This window comes from Cherax quadricarinatus, chromosome 27, assembly GCF_038502225.1.
Source record: "Cherax quadricarinatus isolate ZL_2023a chromosome 27, ASM3850222v1, whole genome shotgun sequence".
Taxonomy (NCBI): Eukaryota; Metazoa; Arthropoda; class Malacostraca; order Decapoda; family Parastacidae; genus Cherax; species Cherax quadricarinatus.
Window position 1 is genome coordinate 35,328,559 of NC_091318.1, and position 18,591 is coordinate 35,347,149.

The 18,591-nt window shown below is 38.4% G+C and overlaps 1 protein-coding gene across 1 annotated transcript in view; it reads left to right on the forward strand.

The window, feature by feature from the left end:
• Positions 1–18,591, forward strand: part of LOC128690996 (chondroitin sulfate proteoglycan 4) — a 380,847-nt gene that overhangs the window by 15,498 nt on the left and 346,758 nt on the right. The window contains exon 6 of the mRNA XM_070089260.1: positions 12,833–12,965. Coding sequence (XP_069945361.1) covers positions 12,833–12,965 — 133 coding nt within the window. The remainder of the gene's footprint in view (positions 1–12,832; positions 12,966–18,591) is intronic.

Below are 18,591 nucleotides of genomic sequence, written 5' to 3' on the forward strand. Positions count from 1 at the left end.
CCCTTCATTCTCTTCCCCAGAAAGATCCTTCAAGTATGCCTCACGCATCTTACAACGCCTCTAATAATCTTGCACGAGGAGTATAATTTTGCAAACGTAATAACCTTGCAAGTCTTGCAAGAAGTCTAATAATCTCTCAGGAATTCAGATAATGTTAACAATGCAAATGGTAAACAGTATTGACATGTTGAATTATATATCTAATGTGTCTTGTCCATAAAGATGTATAATAATTTTGCAGAGACTGTGAAAATATTGTCAGAAGACTCATAATCTTGTGGCAAATCTTAGAACTGCAAGAAGTCTAATAATCCTGCAGGGAGTCTAATAATCATGCAATATGTCTAATAATCCTTCAGGAAGTCCAATAATCTTTAGGGAAGTCTAATAATCTTTCTAGATGTCTGATAATCCTGAAGGGAATCTAATAATCTTGCAAGCATTTTTAATAATCTTGTAGGGAGTTTGGTGATCGTGTAGCGAGTCTTTTAAACTTGCAATGAGTCTGATAATCTTGCAGCTAGCTTAATAATCTTGCATCGAGTTTAATAATTATGGAAATAGTCTTATAATCCTTTACCAACTTTGCATATCCTGATTAGAATCTTATAATCCTTCTCAAAGTGTAATAATCCTATAGAAAGAGTAATAATTCTAATTTGAGTCTAATCATCATGAAGCAAGTCTAATCAAACAGCAAGTCTAATCACACAGTAAGTCTAATCATACACTAAGTGTAATCATGCAGCAAGTTTAATTATACATCAAGTCTAATTATACATCAAGTCTAATCATGCAGCAAGTCTAATCATGCAGCAAGTCTAATCATGCAGCAAGTTTAATTATACATCAAGTCTAATTATACATCAAGTCTAATCATGCAGCAAGCTTAATCATGCAGCAAGTCTAATCATGCAGCAAGTTTAATTATACATCAAGTCTAATTATACATCAAGTCTAATCATGCAGCAAGCCTAATCATGCAGCAAGTCTAATCATGCAGCAAGCCTAATCATGCAGCAAGTCTAATCATGCAGCAAGTCTAATCATGCAGCAAGTCTAATCCTCCTTTAACAAGTCTTCAGGTAGTACTCTCGACTTGTACTCATAATTCAAGTTGTTTTATCCAGCAAGTTATTGTTTCCTCCTAAATTTCCATGTGCAAATTGCTCACTTTGTCTGACTTCAACACAAACAAGTTTTCTCAACCTTTACTTTCGTTCGTCTGTTAGTTCACGACTTTTCTCCTGATTCTTGTTGCACTATTTTCTTGCGCAGTTTTCTTGACTTTGCACATTTGCTTTTTTTTTTAACACTGTTTATAGTTTCCTTCCTCAGAGTAGAGCAGTACCTGCTTTATTATTTACGTTCTGCTCTTGACCTCTTCACTCATTTCTCTTCTCTCTTTATTCGACCCTTTAACGTATTTAGCAAATTTCTTACATCTAAGACATTCTTATAAATACGGTAAGTTTTTTCTTCAGTGCGTTGTTACTTCACGAATTCCATTCACTTATCCAACATAAAACGTTGAAAAAAAAATGTTTCTATATGCTGGTAGACAAATGGTTGCTATTTGTTAGGAGTTGACAGCCTCCAGACGTGTGGTGAGAACCTCCACTTAAGCCACTTGTTCAAGGTTAGAACTTTCGTGTTTCTTTTGCTGGTAAAGAAGCGTTGATGTTTTTCGTGCATTAGTAATGAAAAAGGAAACTATAGGTGCCTATCTACCCTTGCTATGGCACTAGTATTCACATGAGAGATACAAACAAGATTTATACTTGGTGAAGGTATTTCTGTATAATTCCAGTTCCTATGGACCTCGATGCACGCAGATTGCGGCATAAATTCGTAAGGCAGTTAAATTTTTGACTGAAGATACGAAGCGAGTCAGAAGGGGCATTCACAAGCCATCATATGAAACTAATGTCAAGATTTCTTCAGTATATATGGCAAATTAGAAGATGGACAACTCAATTCTAATTTAAACCTTGCACTAAGAAATACCAGCTTTTTTAGCCAAACTGTTTCCTCAGAGCAGCCCTGTGTGATTCTTTCCGGTTTAGCACTTAGATTAATTATTGTTATTATTATTATTACTATTATTATTATTATTATTATTATTATTATTATTATTATTATTATTATTGCTAGCTCAAAGAGACCAATATCCTAAAATACATAAGCACATTAAGCATGCAATAGCTCTGATGTTGCATTTAGTTATCAGCAGGGAAGTGTTGAAGTTAATGAGATGCAACACTTGGAAATTATCACATGAAAAACAGTATTTCAATTTTCTCATTTTCTTTTCCCGAAAAACAAATTGGGACCCATTCAGGCCAGGGTCCATCCGAACTTCTTTCTAAGTAAGATTAACCACCTTTTATGCAAGTAATTAGAAAAATAATAAAGTAATTAAGTTTTATTTAAGCTTTGGGTATATACATACAGTTTTTTCTGCAATTGTCTTGAAAGTTCACAAATGTTATATTTACATTAAAATATATGTAGATTGAGCGTAGGATAACCCAATAATGTCAAACAATGTGAGAAATTTCTGATCAGAAGCGACATTCTTCTGATGTTTTACAGCAATAAACTTAATAATTAAAACTGACAAGTGAAAACATAAACATCTAAACTCAGAGTGAAACTTACTTTGAGGAAAACAAAGAATCCGTAAAATGTGCACCAACACAACTTAAACCTTTCATCAGTTTTATTAGAGATTTACTTTATTAGGGGAGAGTGATAAACCAATAGGGGTCATATGGCTCCAGTGGAATGTAAAATATTCAGATTCAGTTCAAGGGAGGGGAGGATAAATCTACCTCCATGGATCAAGAGCAAGTCAGTGGCATGAAGGCTGCGACTTACACACTCCATCAACAATACCAACATTTATTTAAGACTGATACACAAGTATTGAAATTATGATGCCAAACAGAAGAGGTTTTCTAAAATTATCTCGTGGACACCAATTTCAGGATTAATGTATATAAAAGTGAGGAGAAGTACCTGCATTTCTCAGTCGTTCCATCAACTATCACTTTATAAAAACTGATCAAGGAAGAAAATTTGAAGCTTGTTATTGAAATAAGTTTAAAAGAAGAACATTGTAGTTAGTAATTTGTCTACTGAGGCATTAACTCGTATCGTATTTAAGAGTTTTCTAAAATTGTGAAAATTAAAAACAATATATAATCACGAGTTACATATATATATATATATATATATATATATATATATATATATATATATATGTATATATATGAATATATATATATATATATATATATATATATACATATATATATATATATATATATATATATAAATATATATATATATACATATATATACATATATATGCAATAAGATCACAGTAAACAGGTGATTTCAGAATATGCAAAACAACCACTCTGAAAAAATAGAGAAATTCCAAGCGCTTTCGTGACTACTCACATTATCAAGGAACTATAGTTCCTTGATAATGTGAGTAGTCACGAAAGCGCTTGGAATTTCTCTATTTTTTCAGAGTGGTTGTTTTGCATATATATATATATATATATATATATATATATATATATATATATATATATATATATATATATATATATATATATATATATATATATATATATATGTAACTCGTGATTATATATTGTTTTTAATTTTCACAATTTTAGAAAACTCTTAAATACGATATATATATATATATATATATATATATATATATATATTATATTACATTGCAGATGTATTTAAAATGATTTTCAATCTTCTATGATAAACAATAAATTTTATGTTAAGAACGTCCAGTTAAATAAAAAAAAACTTTGTAAAGTTGGCCGCTTGATTGCGACACCAAGAGACGAAGACCTCAGGTCGTCTTGGTGTAGCGACTCTGTGCAGGTTTCCACTATTATTAGTTATTATTATTAAAGATTAGCCGGTATTCTCCCGGCCCGGGCCTTTTCCAAGTGGTGGCCCGGCCTTGGCTCCCTCTTTAGGGAGTGTCTGAGACCTAAGTCTCCCATGGGAGGAGGCACAATTACCTCCTCATCTTTGGGACCAACTGTCCCCAGGCCTAGCCACAAGCTAGGCCTCTCTGGTCTGCCATCCCCGCCACAAGGGGGCTAATGGGAATGACAGTCTTATGAGCTAAAGGCTCGGGCTCAGGCACCTACCCTACCCTAGAAGGGCTGGGCATGGTGTCGATCAGGTTTCCACAACCATCGACTGCAAGTCAGGCAGATGACTGAGAACCTCTGGAGACGTGATGGTTGCCTCGGTGAGAATGTTGACATGTTCAAAGCACAAACTAAATAAAAATTATTTTCACGTAAAATATTCCAAGACATGAGCGTTTAGAGGCCAGAATCACTATATATTCAATCAAATTGGCAAACAGAGCCTTTTGAAGACCAGAAATAACGCGAATGTTCCTTTCCTGAAAATTCATCAGGACTGAAAATTTGAAGACAATTAGAGAACACATTCTTCATTTATCACAATGATTCAGACGATTCCAGGTTTAATAAAAAATATAACGTATTGAAAAATTTGCCCTCACACAAACTAAACTAACCGGGCACTATCCTGGCAGTATGATGATTCACCTATTAAATATTAAAGCGATTGAAAAGACGCAGTCTTAAATATATTTCAATTGATTAAATGGGAATAAAAAAAATCACACTATTTACCCTATAAAATTGGCAGATGTGCGTCTACATAATTCAGTTTCACTCTCCGCCTTGGTCAAATTAGGAGGCGCCTTTTTTGTAAGTTATCAGAGTCACTCCACACTGCTGGGATTGAGCAAATGCATATGTCAGTTGTTCCTAGTATCTTGGTCTACGTACCATACACCAGCTTTCAAAATTTGAATCCGATCGGATGAGGCACTCTCGTGTTGTGAGACAAATAAACGAGAAAAACCAGAGGAAGAAAAAAAATCTGGCACCCATATACCCTTACATGGGGTAGTAATTATCAACTTCACTGATGAAACCTTATGCCCACGAGAGGTGTTTATCAATCCTCACTTAGCGACGTAGTCGTTTACCGACCCCTCGGACTTACGACGGGCTCTCTGACCAGAATTCATACCTAAATAATGTATATTACAGCTGATTATATGTAGTGAAAAGAAAGACAGGAAGTTGTGAATAATAGTGAATATTAAGTGTGGTGTAGGTGTGGTGTACAGACTCCATGGTGACATCACCTGACAACTGTGTTCTGATAGTCTATAATCAATTTATTTACAAATTTGGAGATTTCAAAGCTTCCTGTATTCTGTATAATTGTATTGCTAATACAGATGACTGAAGACTGTAAACCGCATCGTTTAATTAAACTTCTTCTTTGGTGGTAAATCTTACCTCATTCCACCTAGCTGGTGGCAGTTGCAGTTGATAATACAGACAGTCAAGACTGCAGTATTGATCAGCTTCTTCTGGGTTGAGAGACTTATTACCTCTTCTACTACTCCGGTCTTCTCTGTGGTATTGATAAAGCAAGTGGATCTCGAAGCATTTACATATTAAAGGTTTCCAGATGTTATACATGTGTTTAAATTATCATCTTATCTGTATTGTATACCACTGATATTCAAGAGGGTCATATTTCACAATTCCCTTGGATAGACGAACATGGAAACGTTTACTGTCACTCACTTCTCTAATTCCCTTTTTTTCAGTATTTCATCAGCACAGTTGATGGAAATAGGTTTTGAATGACCTCATGCAAAACGACTTAGAATTCGATATGGTAATTTAGTTGATTCCTGTCCTACACTTAAACAAGTCCAGTTTTTAACAATGGTTGCTCCATTTGTAGGTTTGTGTAGATGACTAATTGAAAGCTATCCGCCAGTTGCTGCGCCAGTGGTGTTTGTCCGGGAATAAACATAAATTTCTGAATTGAATAGTGACAATCCTAATTAAAAGTATAAATGGATATTAGGTATCAATTCCAATAGTATATGCATAGTATGTTAGTGTTCCTATGTTTCTGTTTGCTGATTTTACCTTAAGTTGTAAACTGGACCATCCCAATCATCGACACCATGCCTAACCCTTCTAGGGTAGGGTAGGTGCCTGAGCCCGAGCCTTTAGCTCATAAGACTGTCATTCCCATTAGCCCCCTTGGGGCGGGGATGGCAGACCAGAGAGGCCTAGCTTGTGGCTAGGCCTGGGGACAGTTGGTCCCAAAGATGAGGAGGTACTTGTGCCTCCTCCCATGGGAGACTTAGGTCTCAGACACTCCCTAAAGAGGGAGCCAAGGCCGGGCCACCACTTGGACAAGGCCCGGGCCGGGAGAATACCGGCTAATCTTTACCTAACCCTAACCATCCCAGTGGCCGGTGTACAGATCCACTAGGACAGTGGTCCATCTGGCATCCGTCAAATTTACCATCTGGCTAATCCCAGCCTCGTCTTCTTTAAGCACAATCTTAGATGTGCCACACAGCATGTGCCACTCAACAATTGTCACTCGACAAGTGCCATTTATCACGGTGCGTCCAAACAATGAGGTGTGCCACCCCTGAAATTAAAATTTTAGAAGGCCATTGTGCCTAAAACCACTCCTGGATTCAGCTGAAGGATACCTGAAGGCTGTTCCAGGGATCAGCGCCCCCCCCCTAGCCCATTCCCAGCTCAGGCCTTCTGGGAAGCCTATGACCGGCTTTCATAGGTTCGAACTAATATTTATTGATGGCTGTTTTCTTTATTTAAGATTTGTCTTATTGACTTTCAACATATTTTGTGAGTTGGTTGATAAACTGTTACCATTCGCGTGCATTGATATGTTGTTCAGAGTGTGGTAACATTGTTCTTATCGTTTCTGAACTGGTGAATGACTGGAAGAGGTTCCAACCTTCAATATCAACCAAAACTATCATAACTGGAACATTACACTATGTTTCGGTCCCACTTGGACCATTTACCGAAACGTCGTCGTAAGCTTCTCTCTCCTACTTGCGGGTTATGTGTGTAATGTGTTATTTTACAAAAAATTCCTTGTGAAGTAAATATATAAAATTTGATTTACTAATTCCCGAAGATAGTTGTCAGAGTCACTTGGTTTTGATTTACTAATTCCCCAAGATAGTTGTCAGAGTCACTTGGTTTTGAAACAGTGAAGGTGTTGTCTACCACAGACACTGCTGGTGAACATGTTGTCTACCACAGACACTGCTGGTGAACATGTTGTCTACCACAGACACTGCTGGTGAACATGTTGTCTACCACAGACACTGCTGGTGAAGATGTTGTCTACCACAGACACTGCTGGTGAAGATGTTGTCTACCACAGACACTGCTGGTGAACATGTTGTCTACCACAGACACTGCTGCTGAAGATGTTGTCTACCACAGACACTGTTGGTGAAGATGTTGTCTACCACAGACACTGCTGCTGAAGATGTTGTCTACCACAGACACTGCTGGTGAACATGTTGTCTACCACAGACACTGTTGGTGAAGATGTTGTCTACCACAGACACTGCTGGTGAACATGTTGTCTACCACAGACACTGCTGGTGAAGATGTTGTCTACCACAGACACTGCTGGTGAAGATGTTGTCTACCACAGACACTGCTGCTGAAGATGTTGTCTACCACAGACACTGCTGGTGAAGATGTCTACCACAGTCACTGCTGGATCAGCAGACTATCATAATACAGAACTCTGAATATAAGCTTCGTCTCCAATTATCTTTGTTATCATTCTTGTTGGAGATACACTAATAATAGGTGAGATTTTCTCGTACCCGAACTGGAGACTGTGCTTCAAACAAAAATGTTAATTAGCAATTACTATTTTATAGATCATATTCGCTTCTCAGTAGATAATTCTGGGGTGTTTATCTTTGATTCCCATGAATAATTTTTAAAGTTATTGTCGGCACTGAAAAAATGATGGCATCTTTTTCCATGAAAAATTTACATTGATAATTGCATAGTCACATGTATATTGCTAACGAAACTGGTATTAAAAGGTAATTTTAATGTTTTAGGAAAAGCATTCTCTCTCTCTCTCTCTCTCTCTCTCGCTCTCTCTCTCTCTCTCTCTCTCTCTCTCTCTCTCTCTCTCTCTCTCTCTCTCTCTCTCTCTCTCTCTGTGACTGCCCCCGTCTGTCTGTCTGCCTGTCTCTCTGTCTGCCTGTCTCTCTGTCTGTATCTCTCTGTCACTGTCTCTGTCTGTCTGCCTCTCTCTCTCTCTCTCTCTCTCTCTCTCTCTCTCTCTCTCTCTCTCTCTCTCTCTCTCTCTCTCTCTCTCTCTCTCTCTCTCTCTCTCTCTCTCTCTCTTTCTCTCTCTCTGATACTTCGAACTTGCAGATGTTTACAGAACCAATGCATAAAGTGTGACCTGACTTGATACAGCTCTACACAGCACTAAACTTCCTCAGAATAAAAGCTTACATTAGATCACTGTCTGCGGTATGTCTTTGTACCCAATACTACCACCATTATGTAAACAAGAAATATAAAAAGCGGTAGTCATTGCTGGAGGACAAGTGACAACACATCTCTGAGTAACATCTACTGTCGCATATTTCAGCTCATTTACTAAGAAAACAAGGTTAGTGATTAGACATAGATTAAGGAAAATTAAATTTGTGCCTCATATATGATCCTCTGCCAAACTCACTACCACAGACATCGTCTGTGTTGAAGAATGAGACACAGACATTTGGGAATGCTTACTGAGGAAGCGTCTCGCCAGTTGGTGGCTTCTTTAGTTTAATACAAAGAAGAACGGTGAAAGAAGAGTAGGAGTTTGAAGGAATCAGTCCATCAGCCTGAAGCTGAAGTGAAGTAACTTATATACTGCAGTCAGGTGAGTTTAAGCAGGTGGAGACGGAGACATACGTGAAGGATCCACTAGTGCAAGTAGGTCTTGCCTATAGGTTAGACGAGCGTTGAAGAATTCCTTGTATCAAGATCCAAAATGCTGCAGTGTCTAATTACCTCAGACTCCTCTTCTTCCACCATTCTTCTTTATAATGGACTGAAGACGCCACTGGCTGGCGAAACGTTTCCTAGACAAAGATCTCCAAATCTTGCACAAGTGTCTCATCCTTCATCTTGTCGGTTTTGTGAGACACTTACATCACATGATCTTTTTTAACACAAACACTGTTTTAACACAAGCAAACACTGTTTTAACAACAGCAAACACTGTGTTAACACAAACATTTTTAACACAAACACTGTTTTAACACAAGCAAACACTGTTTTAACAACAGCAAACACTGTGTTAACACAAACATTTTTAACACAAACGAACACTGTTTTAACACAAACAAACACTGTTTTAACACAAGCAAATACTGCTTTAACACAAACAAACAGTTTTAACACAAGCAAACACTGTTTTAACGCCAGCAAACATTGTGTTAACACAAACACTTTTAACACAAGCGAACACTGTTTTAACACAAGCAAATACTGCTTTAACACTAACAAACACTGTTTTAACACAAGCAAACACTGTTTTAAAAACAGCAAACATTGTGTTAACGCAAACACTTTTAACACAAACGAACACAGTTTTAACACAAGCAAACACTACTTTAACACAAGCAAACACTGTTTTAACACCGGAACAGACATCAGTTTCATTAATACAAGTATACATTGCCTTACATTGTCTCAAACATCAACGATACTGATACATCATAAACTGCTTTTATGTATTATTAAGAGAGTTGCTGTAACCAAAGTGTCTTAAAGAGGGAATGCATCAAGGTCTTGGAGGGTATTTCTGATCAGCTCTGCTGTTTTGTTTGCTAGACTGTGTGCCAAAAACAGTAATTAATAACAAGGAGAATTTCAGGTTTCCCACCTTATTAAATTGTGCAAATGATGTAAATTAAAATCTTAACACTATCATTACGGTTGTTGTGTAATTCTCGAGAGACATTGATGGATTATTGCCATTTGATTTTTAAATTCTTTTTTTAAAGCATGTTCAAGAACATTATAGTTCTGTTTTCACTTGTGGCAGCCACCAGTTCATTGTCAGTAGTGTAGTTTAGTGTTAATCAGTATGTCTTAATATTAACTTTCACTGTCTTCTATATTTTGCTTCTCATTGATCAGGTTGCTCTGGTAACAATAATCTATAAAAGGTTGTACAACTAAACGGAATACCACCATCTCTTCACCGAGGAGCAGTTTGAAGCTCAACATGATATCAACCAGACAATCTGGCACTTATTGCAACAAGAGACGCTAACAAGGCATTTGACAAACTCTCGTAAGATAGCCTAATGTCCAAACTAGCTGATATTTCCGACCATAACCAGACAATTTCCTAAGCAACATACACATAATCTCTTCCTTCATTTATAAACGAAAAAAATTCATACCTACAGCTGGAGTGCCATAGAACTCCTGCCTGAAACGTCAGTGTTAATGGTTCACCCCAATTTGCTGATGAAGTAATGCATGCGACCTCCACCACAGCAGACAACAGCAAACAGGCGAAAGTGATTGAAAAAATGATCGAGGAAATGAGAAGAATAGTAAACTGACCTGACAATGAACAACTTAGCTCAATAGAATGCTACCCAACGACAACACAGACCAACGGAGGAATTACGATCAAGGATACCTCACTCTCCGTCAGGGTGCTAATAAAATCTTGTCCTTGGTCACCACATGGAGACGAACAGGTCAGGACCTGTTCTGGCAAGCCTACCTGAACCTGATATAATCTTGTGTTATGAGACTGACAGGCTGCTCTGAAACAAATATGTGAGAGACAAAGTAAATGTAGGAAAAGCAGATTTTTACCCTCTGCGTAGATTCCATCAGAGCCCCAGAAGACGTCAAGAAACGCCTCGATTAAATGACTTGGATATCATTGACATCCAAGTCCAACAAGCTGCAGCTCTCCATACACCACAAAATAAGCTTTCTATTTTGTCTCTCATACCCGGTTGCATGTCGGAATCCAAATGAATGACCTCCATTAACAGCACATGCAACAAGATCAAGAAGCGCGAACTCTGCAATATGAACGAACTTTATCGACAGAGAAAAATCACTGCACCCGATCAACACCACAAACTTCATGATCCGTGAACCTCGCCGTGCAAAACACATTGGTTGACTTTTGCAACAGAAAGTAAGAGGCAACATTGACAAGGATTACTTCCCAAGGCCAAGAGTACTAAGACAGATGATGAAGACGGGATAACACATGAGCCAGTCTGTACTTAAAAGCAATAAATCCATCACACCTCTTGACACCCGAATACCCGAACACCGAGAAGAAAAGTGAAGGTTGAACACCAGGCCTGGTAGTTACGAGGCAGCTAGCCTCCTGCACACTTACTAGCCTTCTGCGCACCCACTAGCCTCCAGCGCACTCACTAGCCTCCTGCGTACCCACTAGCCTCCAGCGCACTCACTAGCCTCCTGCGTACCCACTAGCCTCCAGTGCACCCACTAGCCTCCTGCGTACCCATTAGCCTCCAGTGCACCCACTAGCCTCCAGCTCACCCACTAGCCTCCAGCGCACCCACTAGCCTCCAGTGCACCCACTAACCTCCAGCTCACCCACTAGCCTCCTGCGCACCCACTAGCTACCTGCGTACCCACTAGCCTCCAGCGCACCCACTAGCCACCTGCGTACCCACTAGCCTCCAGCGCACCCAATAGCCTCCTGCGCACCCACTAGCCTCCAGCGTACCCACTAGTCTCCAGCGTACCCACTAGTCTCCAGCGTACCCACACCGAGCCCACAAACCTCAGAAGTCGTGACCTACCACGTCATTAAAAAAAAAGCCCCACCTACTACACGAGAATACTTGTGCACTTGTGTCCTTTTACTTGACAATACTTATGTACCTACTTTCATGTTTGTATATGAATGTGTGCTAGGCAGTGCGGTAGGCAACCAATATCCATTTCAAGTTGACCCAAATCGTAAGGGAGGCACACCCATTACGATGTAAAAATCAAAAGTGGTTAAGTCACTTGTTATTTTATTCCTTTCCTCTTCCTCCTCCGAACTCCTCAGCCTTTTTCCATTGTTTCTCAACTTCTGGTCAAAGTTCATTCGTCCTTCATTATCATAACTTTTAATTCGGTTCTGTGTGATGATTGCTGATGTGTTCAAGGCATATTTTTGTATTTTTTTTTGTATGGTGCCGATAAGCTAGTTTACTGTAAGTCCTATAATATCTATCTCGTGAACGTAATGCAGCACCGTATGCAAATATGGTTCTTACAGGGTTAATAAAACTACAATTTATTTTTCAACAAACTGGCCGTCTCCCAGCCAATTATATCACCCGGGTGATATAATTCTTGAATATATACATTTATATTCCCTCTTTTCCTTCCATAACTGATCATTCAACATTACGGCTACTCCTTCCTTGGCTCGAACTTTCACAGATGCTCCTGACTCAATTCCATTTGTTTCTTCAGACTGAAATTTTCCTGTTACGACACTTAAGGTTCTCAAAATTTCTGGTATTTTATTTTCGCTAATAAGTCACTTCGATATATCATATTGTATATTGTAATGTATATTGTATTATAAAGTAATTTATTTGTTGATGATGCAGTAGATTTTTTTCAAGTGATTATAGAGCTGAAAGAACAAACTATATTTAGTGCCATCATCGCGAGCTGAGCAACAAGAGTTTAAAACACGTCATTCCTACAGGTCATTCCTACAGGTCATTCCTACAGGTCATTCCTACAGGTTATTCCTACAGGTTATTCCTACAGGTCATTAATACAGGTCATTCCTACAGGCCATTCCTATAGGTCATTCCTAAAGGTCATTCCTATAGGTCATTCCTACAGGTCTTTCCTACTTCTCGCACTTGCTGGACCACTACGTGGTCCTGGATGCCAAGGAAGACCAGCAAAATGTAGATGTAGCGCACACAGACTTTGCAAAAGCCCTCGACAAGTGCGACCAAGGTGAAATAGCATACAAAAAAATGTGTGCAGATGGATATATAACTTTCTAACAAATAGAAATCGAAGAGTGAAAGTGAAGAGTGTTATCAAAGTCCTCCACAGTAATAATCTTCATTTAGCAGTGCACAGTTCTAGCCTCTGTTATTTACTATTCTCATATTCGACATAGAGACATTAATTATATCATAATATCAACAACCTCAGCAGACAATACTAAAATCTGCATGAGAGTGGCATCCACTGACGACATGATATAAACCAGTTATTCCAGTGGGCCACTGAAGAAAATATAATGTTCAAGGAAGGCAAATTTCAGTTACTTTCTAATGGAAACATTGAAAAAATAAAAATTAAAATGGAGTATTAAACTTGAATTATTCTATGGAACAAAAGTTTACTGTGAGAGACATAGGAGTGATAATGTAAAATTAGTTTCCATTTCAGTATGGCAATAATGTTATTAAAGCTGCAAGGAAAATGATAGGTTGGAAAACTAAATCCTTCAGAACAAGAGATGACAAGCCAGTGATGACAGTCTTCACGTCACATGTTATTTCCAGGTTGAACTACTGCCTATTCTAACACCTCCTATTAACTGGACAGCTGGAGAATGCACGAAGATTTTTATTTTATTTACACAAATTAATTTCACAGGCTAAGAGCTGTTTACTTACCAAGTAAGTTCAAACAAGTTCCTAAATTATTAAAACTGCTTGAAGTCCTTTGACCTTTCTCCTTGGAGAAAGATACATGATAATTTACAGGAGGAAATTTCTGGAGGATTGGTCCTCAATATTCTCAACAAAATCTCTCTTGGAATGCAAGAGACTCGGCAATCTTTGTAACATATTTGCAATAAAAAGTATGGGAGTATGTATCCACGAATGTGTTTACATTCACTCTTCATGCATAAGGGTGGATATAGAAATCCTTAAAAGTCTGAAAGAGGGTACTTGATAGATTTTTCAAATCGATTCCTGATCAGCTGGGCAGTGGTGCACATGTTGGACTGTTTGCTGCTAGCACCAATAGCCTGAAGGATGAGATCAGAAACCGAGAACCCTGGTCTTAGACTGGACCAGGGATCATTGATGGCCGAAACTACCTATAGAGAAAATCATTTAAAGATAATTCCAAACTTGTAGATGTTCCAGTAGGTACCAAGATTCTCCGATGAGTTGTCATTTTGTGAATTATGTACCTCCATGATATAAGTTAAGGTATTGGCTTAAGCCGGTGGGAGAATTGGACCTGCCTCGCATGGGCCAGTAGGCCTGTTGCAGTGTTCCTTCTTTCTTACGTTCTTATTTTATTATAATGAAATAGTCAATAATAATCAAGGAATCATGTTGATTCTCATGAATTATTTTAGTGCCATTATGATAGCAAATAATTCAGTTTGTATTGTATAAGCAACAGTTGTAATTTTTATTCTTAACTCAGCGAGGTTTCAATTTTTATTCACAAAAGTTAATAAGAGGAGCAGCTGTGGCCCTGCCAGCCGACCTGTGTTTTGGTCTGTGTAAATAATTTGTGATATTTTCTTAAAGTTATGCTAGATATTACTTCTTGATAGTTGCCTTTGCAATATATTTAAAATAGGAATTATTGGTGATGAACTTGGTGGCAAGTGAGAGGGGCTTTATACAATGTAATATTAAATTATTAAAGCCTTATTGGAGGGGTGAAACACTCTTGTTGTCTATAATAATGCAGATCATGCTGGTTGTAGAATTTAATATTCTTGCATCTTTTGGTTACCAACTTTCATGTGTGTTCACTTCCAGACATTAAGTTAGATTTATGGTGACAGACTTTGAATGGATTCTCAACATCTGAATATAAATAACATAATTAAGCTCAATTATGCTATCACCGACGCTGGGGATACCAAGTAACTTTCTCACATCAAACAGTTTGGCAGTTTTAACACAGTTAAGAACAATATATATTTCAATGTTTTACAATGGTCCCAAGAGCACAAGAGATTTTTCTTCAACTATTATTAACAAAGGAGAAATGAAACTAATTAAGGTTCTAATGTACATCATTCTCAGTATTCACACAGAGCACCAGAGTTGGGGTTCAACCATCAAGAGTCTGAACGAGTTTAGTTTGTTTCATTTCGTATATAGTTGTGTTATCTGGAGTTTATCTGGAGAGAGTTCCGGGGGTCAACGCCCCCGCGGCCCGGTCTGTGACCAGGCCTCCTTAGGTCAGTGTCCCAGGATGCGACCCACACCAGTCGACTAACACCCAGGTACCCATTTTACTGATGGGGAACATAGACAACAGGTGGAAAGAAACACGTCCAATGTTTCTACCCTGGCTGGGAATCGAACCCAGGCCCTCACCGTGTGAAGCGAGAGCGTTAACCGCCATACGGTAATTCTACACTAAGGTATCTGTAAGGTTCAGCATAGCTGATAATATTACCATGCAAAAAGCAGTGGGCAGAGCAAGATTTTTGTTTGTTAATATCTTATTCCTAGATGTAGGGATGTTGAGCTCTGTTTGAGGTAATTAGTCTCTCAGCCTTGATAGGTGGTTAGTTTCATATCCTTGACTAAATTTAAGTAAATGTATTAGACTGGAAACTAATGTACTGAAGCCAAGGGGAGGTGCTGCAGTTGAGGATAACGTCACAGGTGGGCAGGACCCACTAGTGGAAATAGGTCATGCTCAAGAGTTGGGTTAAAGGTCAGCAACAGAGTTGTAGAGGGAATTCTCTGTCCCAAGATTCCTTGGTGTTGTTGTGTCAGACATGTGTCATTGCATTTATGCCAAACTCTTGGTCATTACTGAGTCTGGCTCACCGGTGGCGATGTCTTCAGTTGCTGCGCCTTCTATTTGATTCTAGTATATAAGTCTTCGTCCTCATGCATCTGCTTTAATTCCATGAAGACTCTTGGAATGAGCATCTTTAGTCAAACCTGAAGGAGTGGCTACCTAATCTTCTATTATCTCTAGTAACGAATTTAAAAAAAACACTAGTTGGCAGAAAGTCTTCATAAATAAATATACCCGAGCGTTGCACATGTGTCGTATTCATCAACTTGTCGGTGTTGTGTACCATTAATGTAATTATACTTGTCTCACACTACAGCACTAATCTCATCTCCTGGAGTCTACTTGGAGAGTGTTCCGAGAGTCAACGGTCCCTCTGCCTGGTCCCAGACCAAGCCTACCGGTGGATGGCCTGATCAACCAGGATATCTTTTAGAACTATATTGCTAACCTCTGGCCCAACTTAAGGGCATGACCTACTTTCACTGGTGGGTCCCGCCCACCTACGAATATGTCTTCAGTTGCTACACCTCTCCTCTGGCCTCATCATACAAGCTTCCAGCCTCATGGATCTACTTTAGTTTAGTTAAGGCTAAGGGACTGACTACCTTCCATCAAGGTTCAGGAACTACTCATGCTATCTTCCACTCTATCCAGTACATAATCTTTGTATTGTAATGAAAAAAAGCCCCTGGTTGGCCGAACTTTTTTATAAATAAGGAAGCCCAGGTATTGCATCTATCATCAACTTGTCGGTACTATATATCATAAATGTAAAATGAACAGATAAGTCTGGCTTCAAGCCTGAAAGGGAGAGTAGAAAACACCTTGAAAATAGTTACAGGTATATCACAGGTATGTCGCAGGTTAGAATAGTTAGTTGAAATATAACCAAATTTTTCTAATATGACATATGGAAATGCATTTTCAAAAGTGTGTTTAGACGATGTGAGAGAACACTTGAAGCTGCTGAGCAGATGTGCTGATATTAATATGTCGCCAAAGACAACGTTTCAGTTTTCTCAACGTGCCTTTTCATAGACTGTAATTATAGTTAAAAAAAATGTTCTCTTTAAAAGCTGGATTTATCCCCTAGTGAAACATAGGCGATGGAAACAAAACAACGTAACAACTTCACTAGTTGTGTGAGGCAGACGAGCAGTAACTGAAGGAAGTTAACAGAGTGAAGCCAGATAAGGAATTATTACACATAATGGTCAGTGTTGGTACTATCCAAATGCTTTCCCATCCCGAATATTGTTCTGTGTTAACAACTAGAAGCATCAGAACAGCCAAACTTGCTGACATTGTGAACTACCGGCGTAGAATTAAACATCTATATTATTAGGAGCTACTCGAAGTTCTCCCAATGTATTCTCTGAAATATACAAGATATTCTACACATAATAATCTGCACATGAAATACCCCAATATAACAAGCTATTAATCTGCTCACTATAATAGTTTAATTGAATAAAGGATGCGGAAGGATGTGTTAAATAAACCGACTGAAAAGTGTGAATGACAGCATCACAAATTAGTGAACACTGTTTCAACATCCCTAGTCCATCACACAGTAGTTTTCTTCAAGTACATACAAGAAATATTGCTAGAACGAGTGTGATTGATGAGACACAGATAGAGCACAGTCATCAGTGAGGCTGGTTGCATAGTACAGCACCGTCACTAGTAACTAGGTAGTTCCTTGATGTAACATCGTTGCCAGTGAGTAGCTAGTTGGATATTATATCACCATAGCTACTGGATGGTTAGTTAGATGATTCATTACTGTCTCCAGTAGGTGGCTAGTTGGATGATATTACCGTCTCCAGTAGGTAATTTGCTGAAAATTATCGTCCCGTCCCCAGCAACTAGATATCTATATAACATAGCTACTCTGGAAACTAGTTAGCTGGGTGGTAAAGCTCAGCCAACAGTAATTAGCAAGGTTGATGGCACATAATCTGCAAATACTAGGTAGATTATATTGTACGGTTTACAGTAACTAGCTGCTGCAGACTAGCTGGTTCAGTGCTATAGCATCGTATCTGGTAGCTAGTTAGTTGGACGGTATAGCACTCTCTAGAAGTCAGTTAGTTGGATGGTATATTAATGTCTCTCGTAGCCATTTAGTTGGATGGTATATTAATGTCTCTCGTAGCCATTTAGTTGGATGGTATAGCTCTATCTTCAGCAGCTAATTTCTTGGACGGAATAGCACAATAACCTAATAGGCACAGTACAAAGAACTATTAGTGATGAATGGTTTTGAAAGCCGACAAGTTGAAGATTGAGACACTTACGCAACATATAGGAATCTTCATTGAGGAAACGTTTCGCAACACAGTGGCGCCACTGTGTGGCAAAACGTTTCCGCGATAAAAACTCCCATATGTTGCATAAGTGTCTCAATCTTCAAAGAACTATTAAGTCTATCCAAAGTTTAGTTTAAACCAGCAGATAACTGAATCACCTAAGAACGACGATACTCTAAACTTGATCTGCACGAATAATGAGAAACTAATCAGAGACTTAACAATCAGAAATAAAGTCTACTTCAATCACATCCTCATTAAATAACAAGCATAAATCCATGTACATGCCATCTTAAGTAATTCCCAACGTGAAGGTTGATTAAGAAAAAAATAACTTCAATAATCAGAGAACTAAGCTGGATAAAATAAACAGAGCTATGAGTCAGTCCCAGGGAAACAGTCTTGACCAATATTTAGTTACTAATCCACACTAGTCTATGGGAAAGCTCAGTGAAGACGCATGTAAGACTTATATAAAATGTTCTGATGAGAAATTGTATCAGGTGTTCAGGTGATGAAAGTGT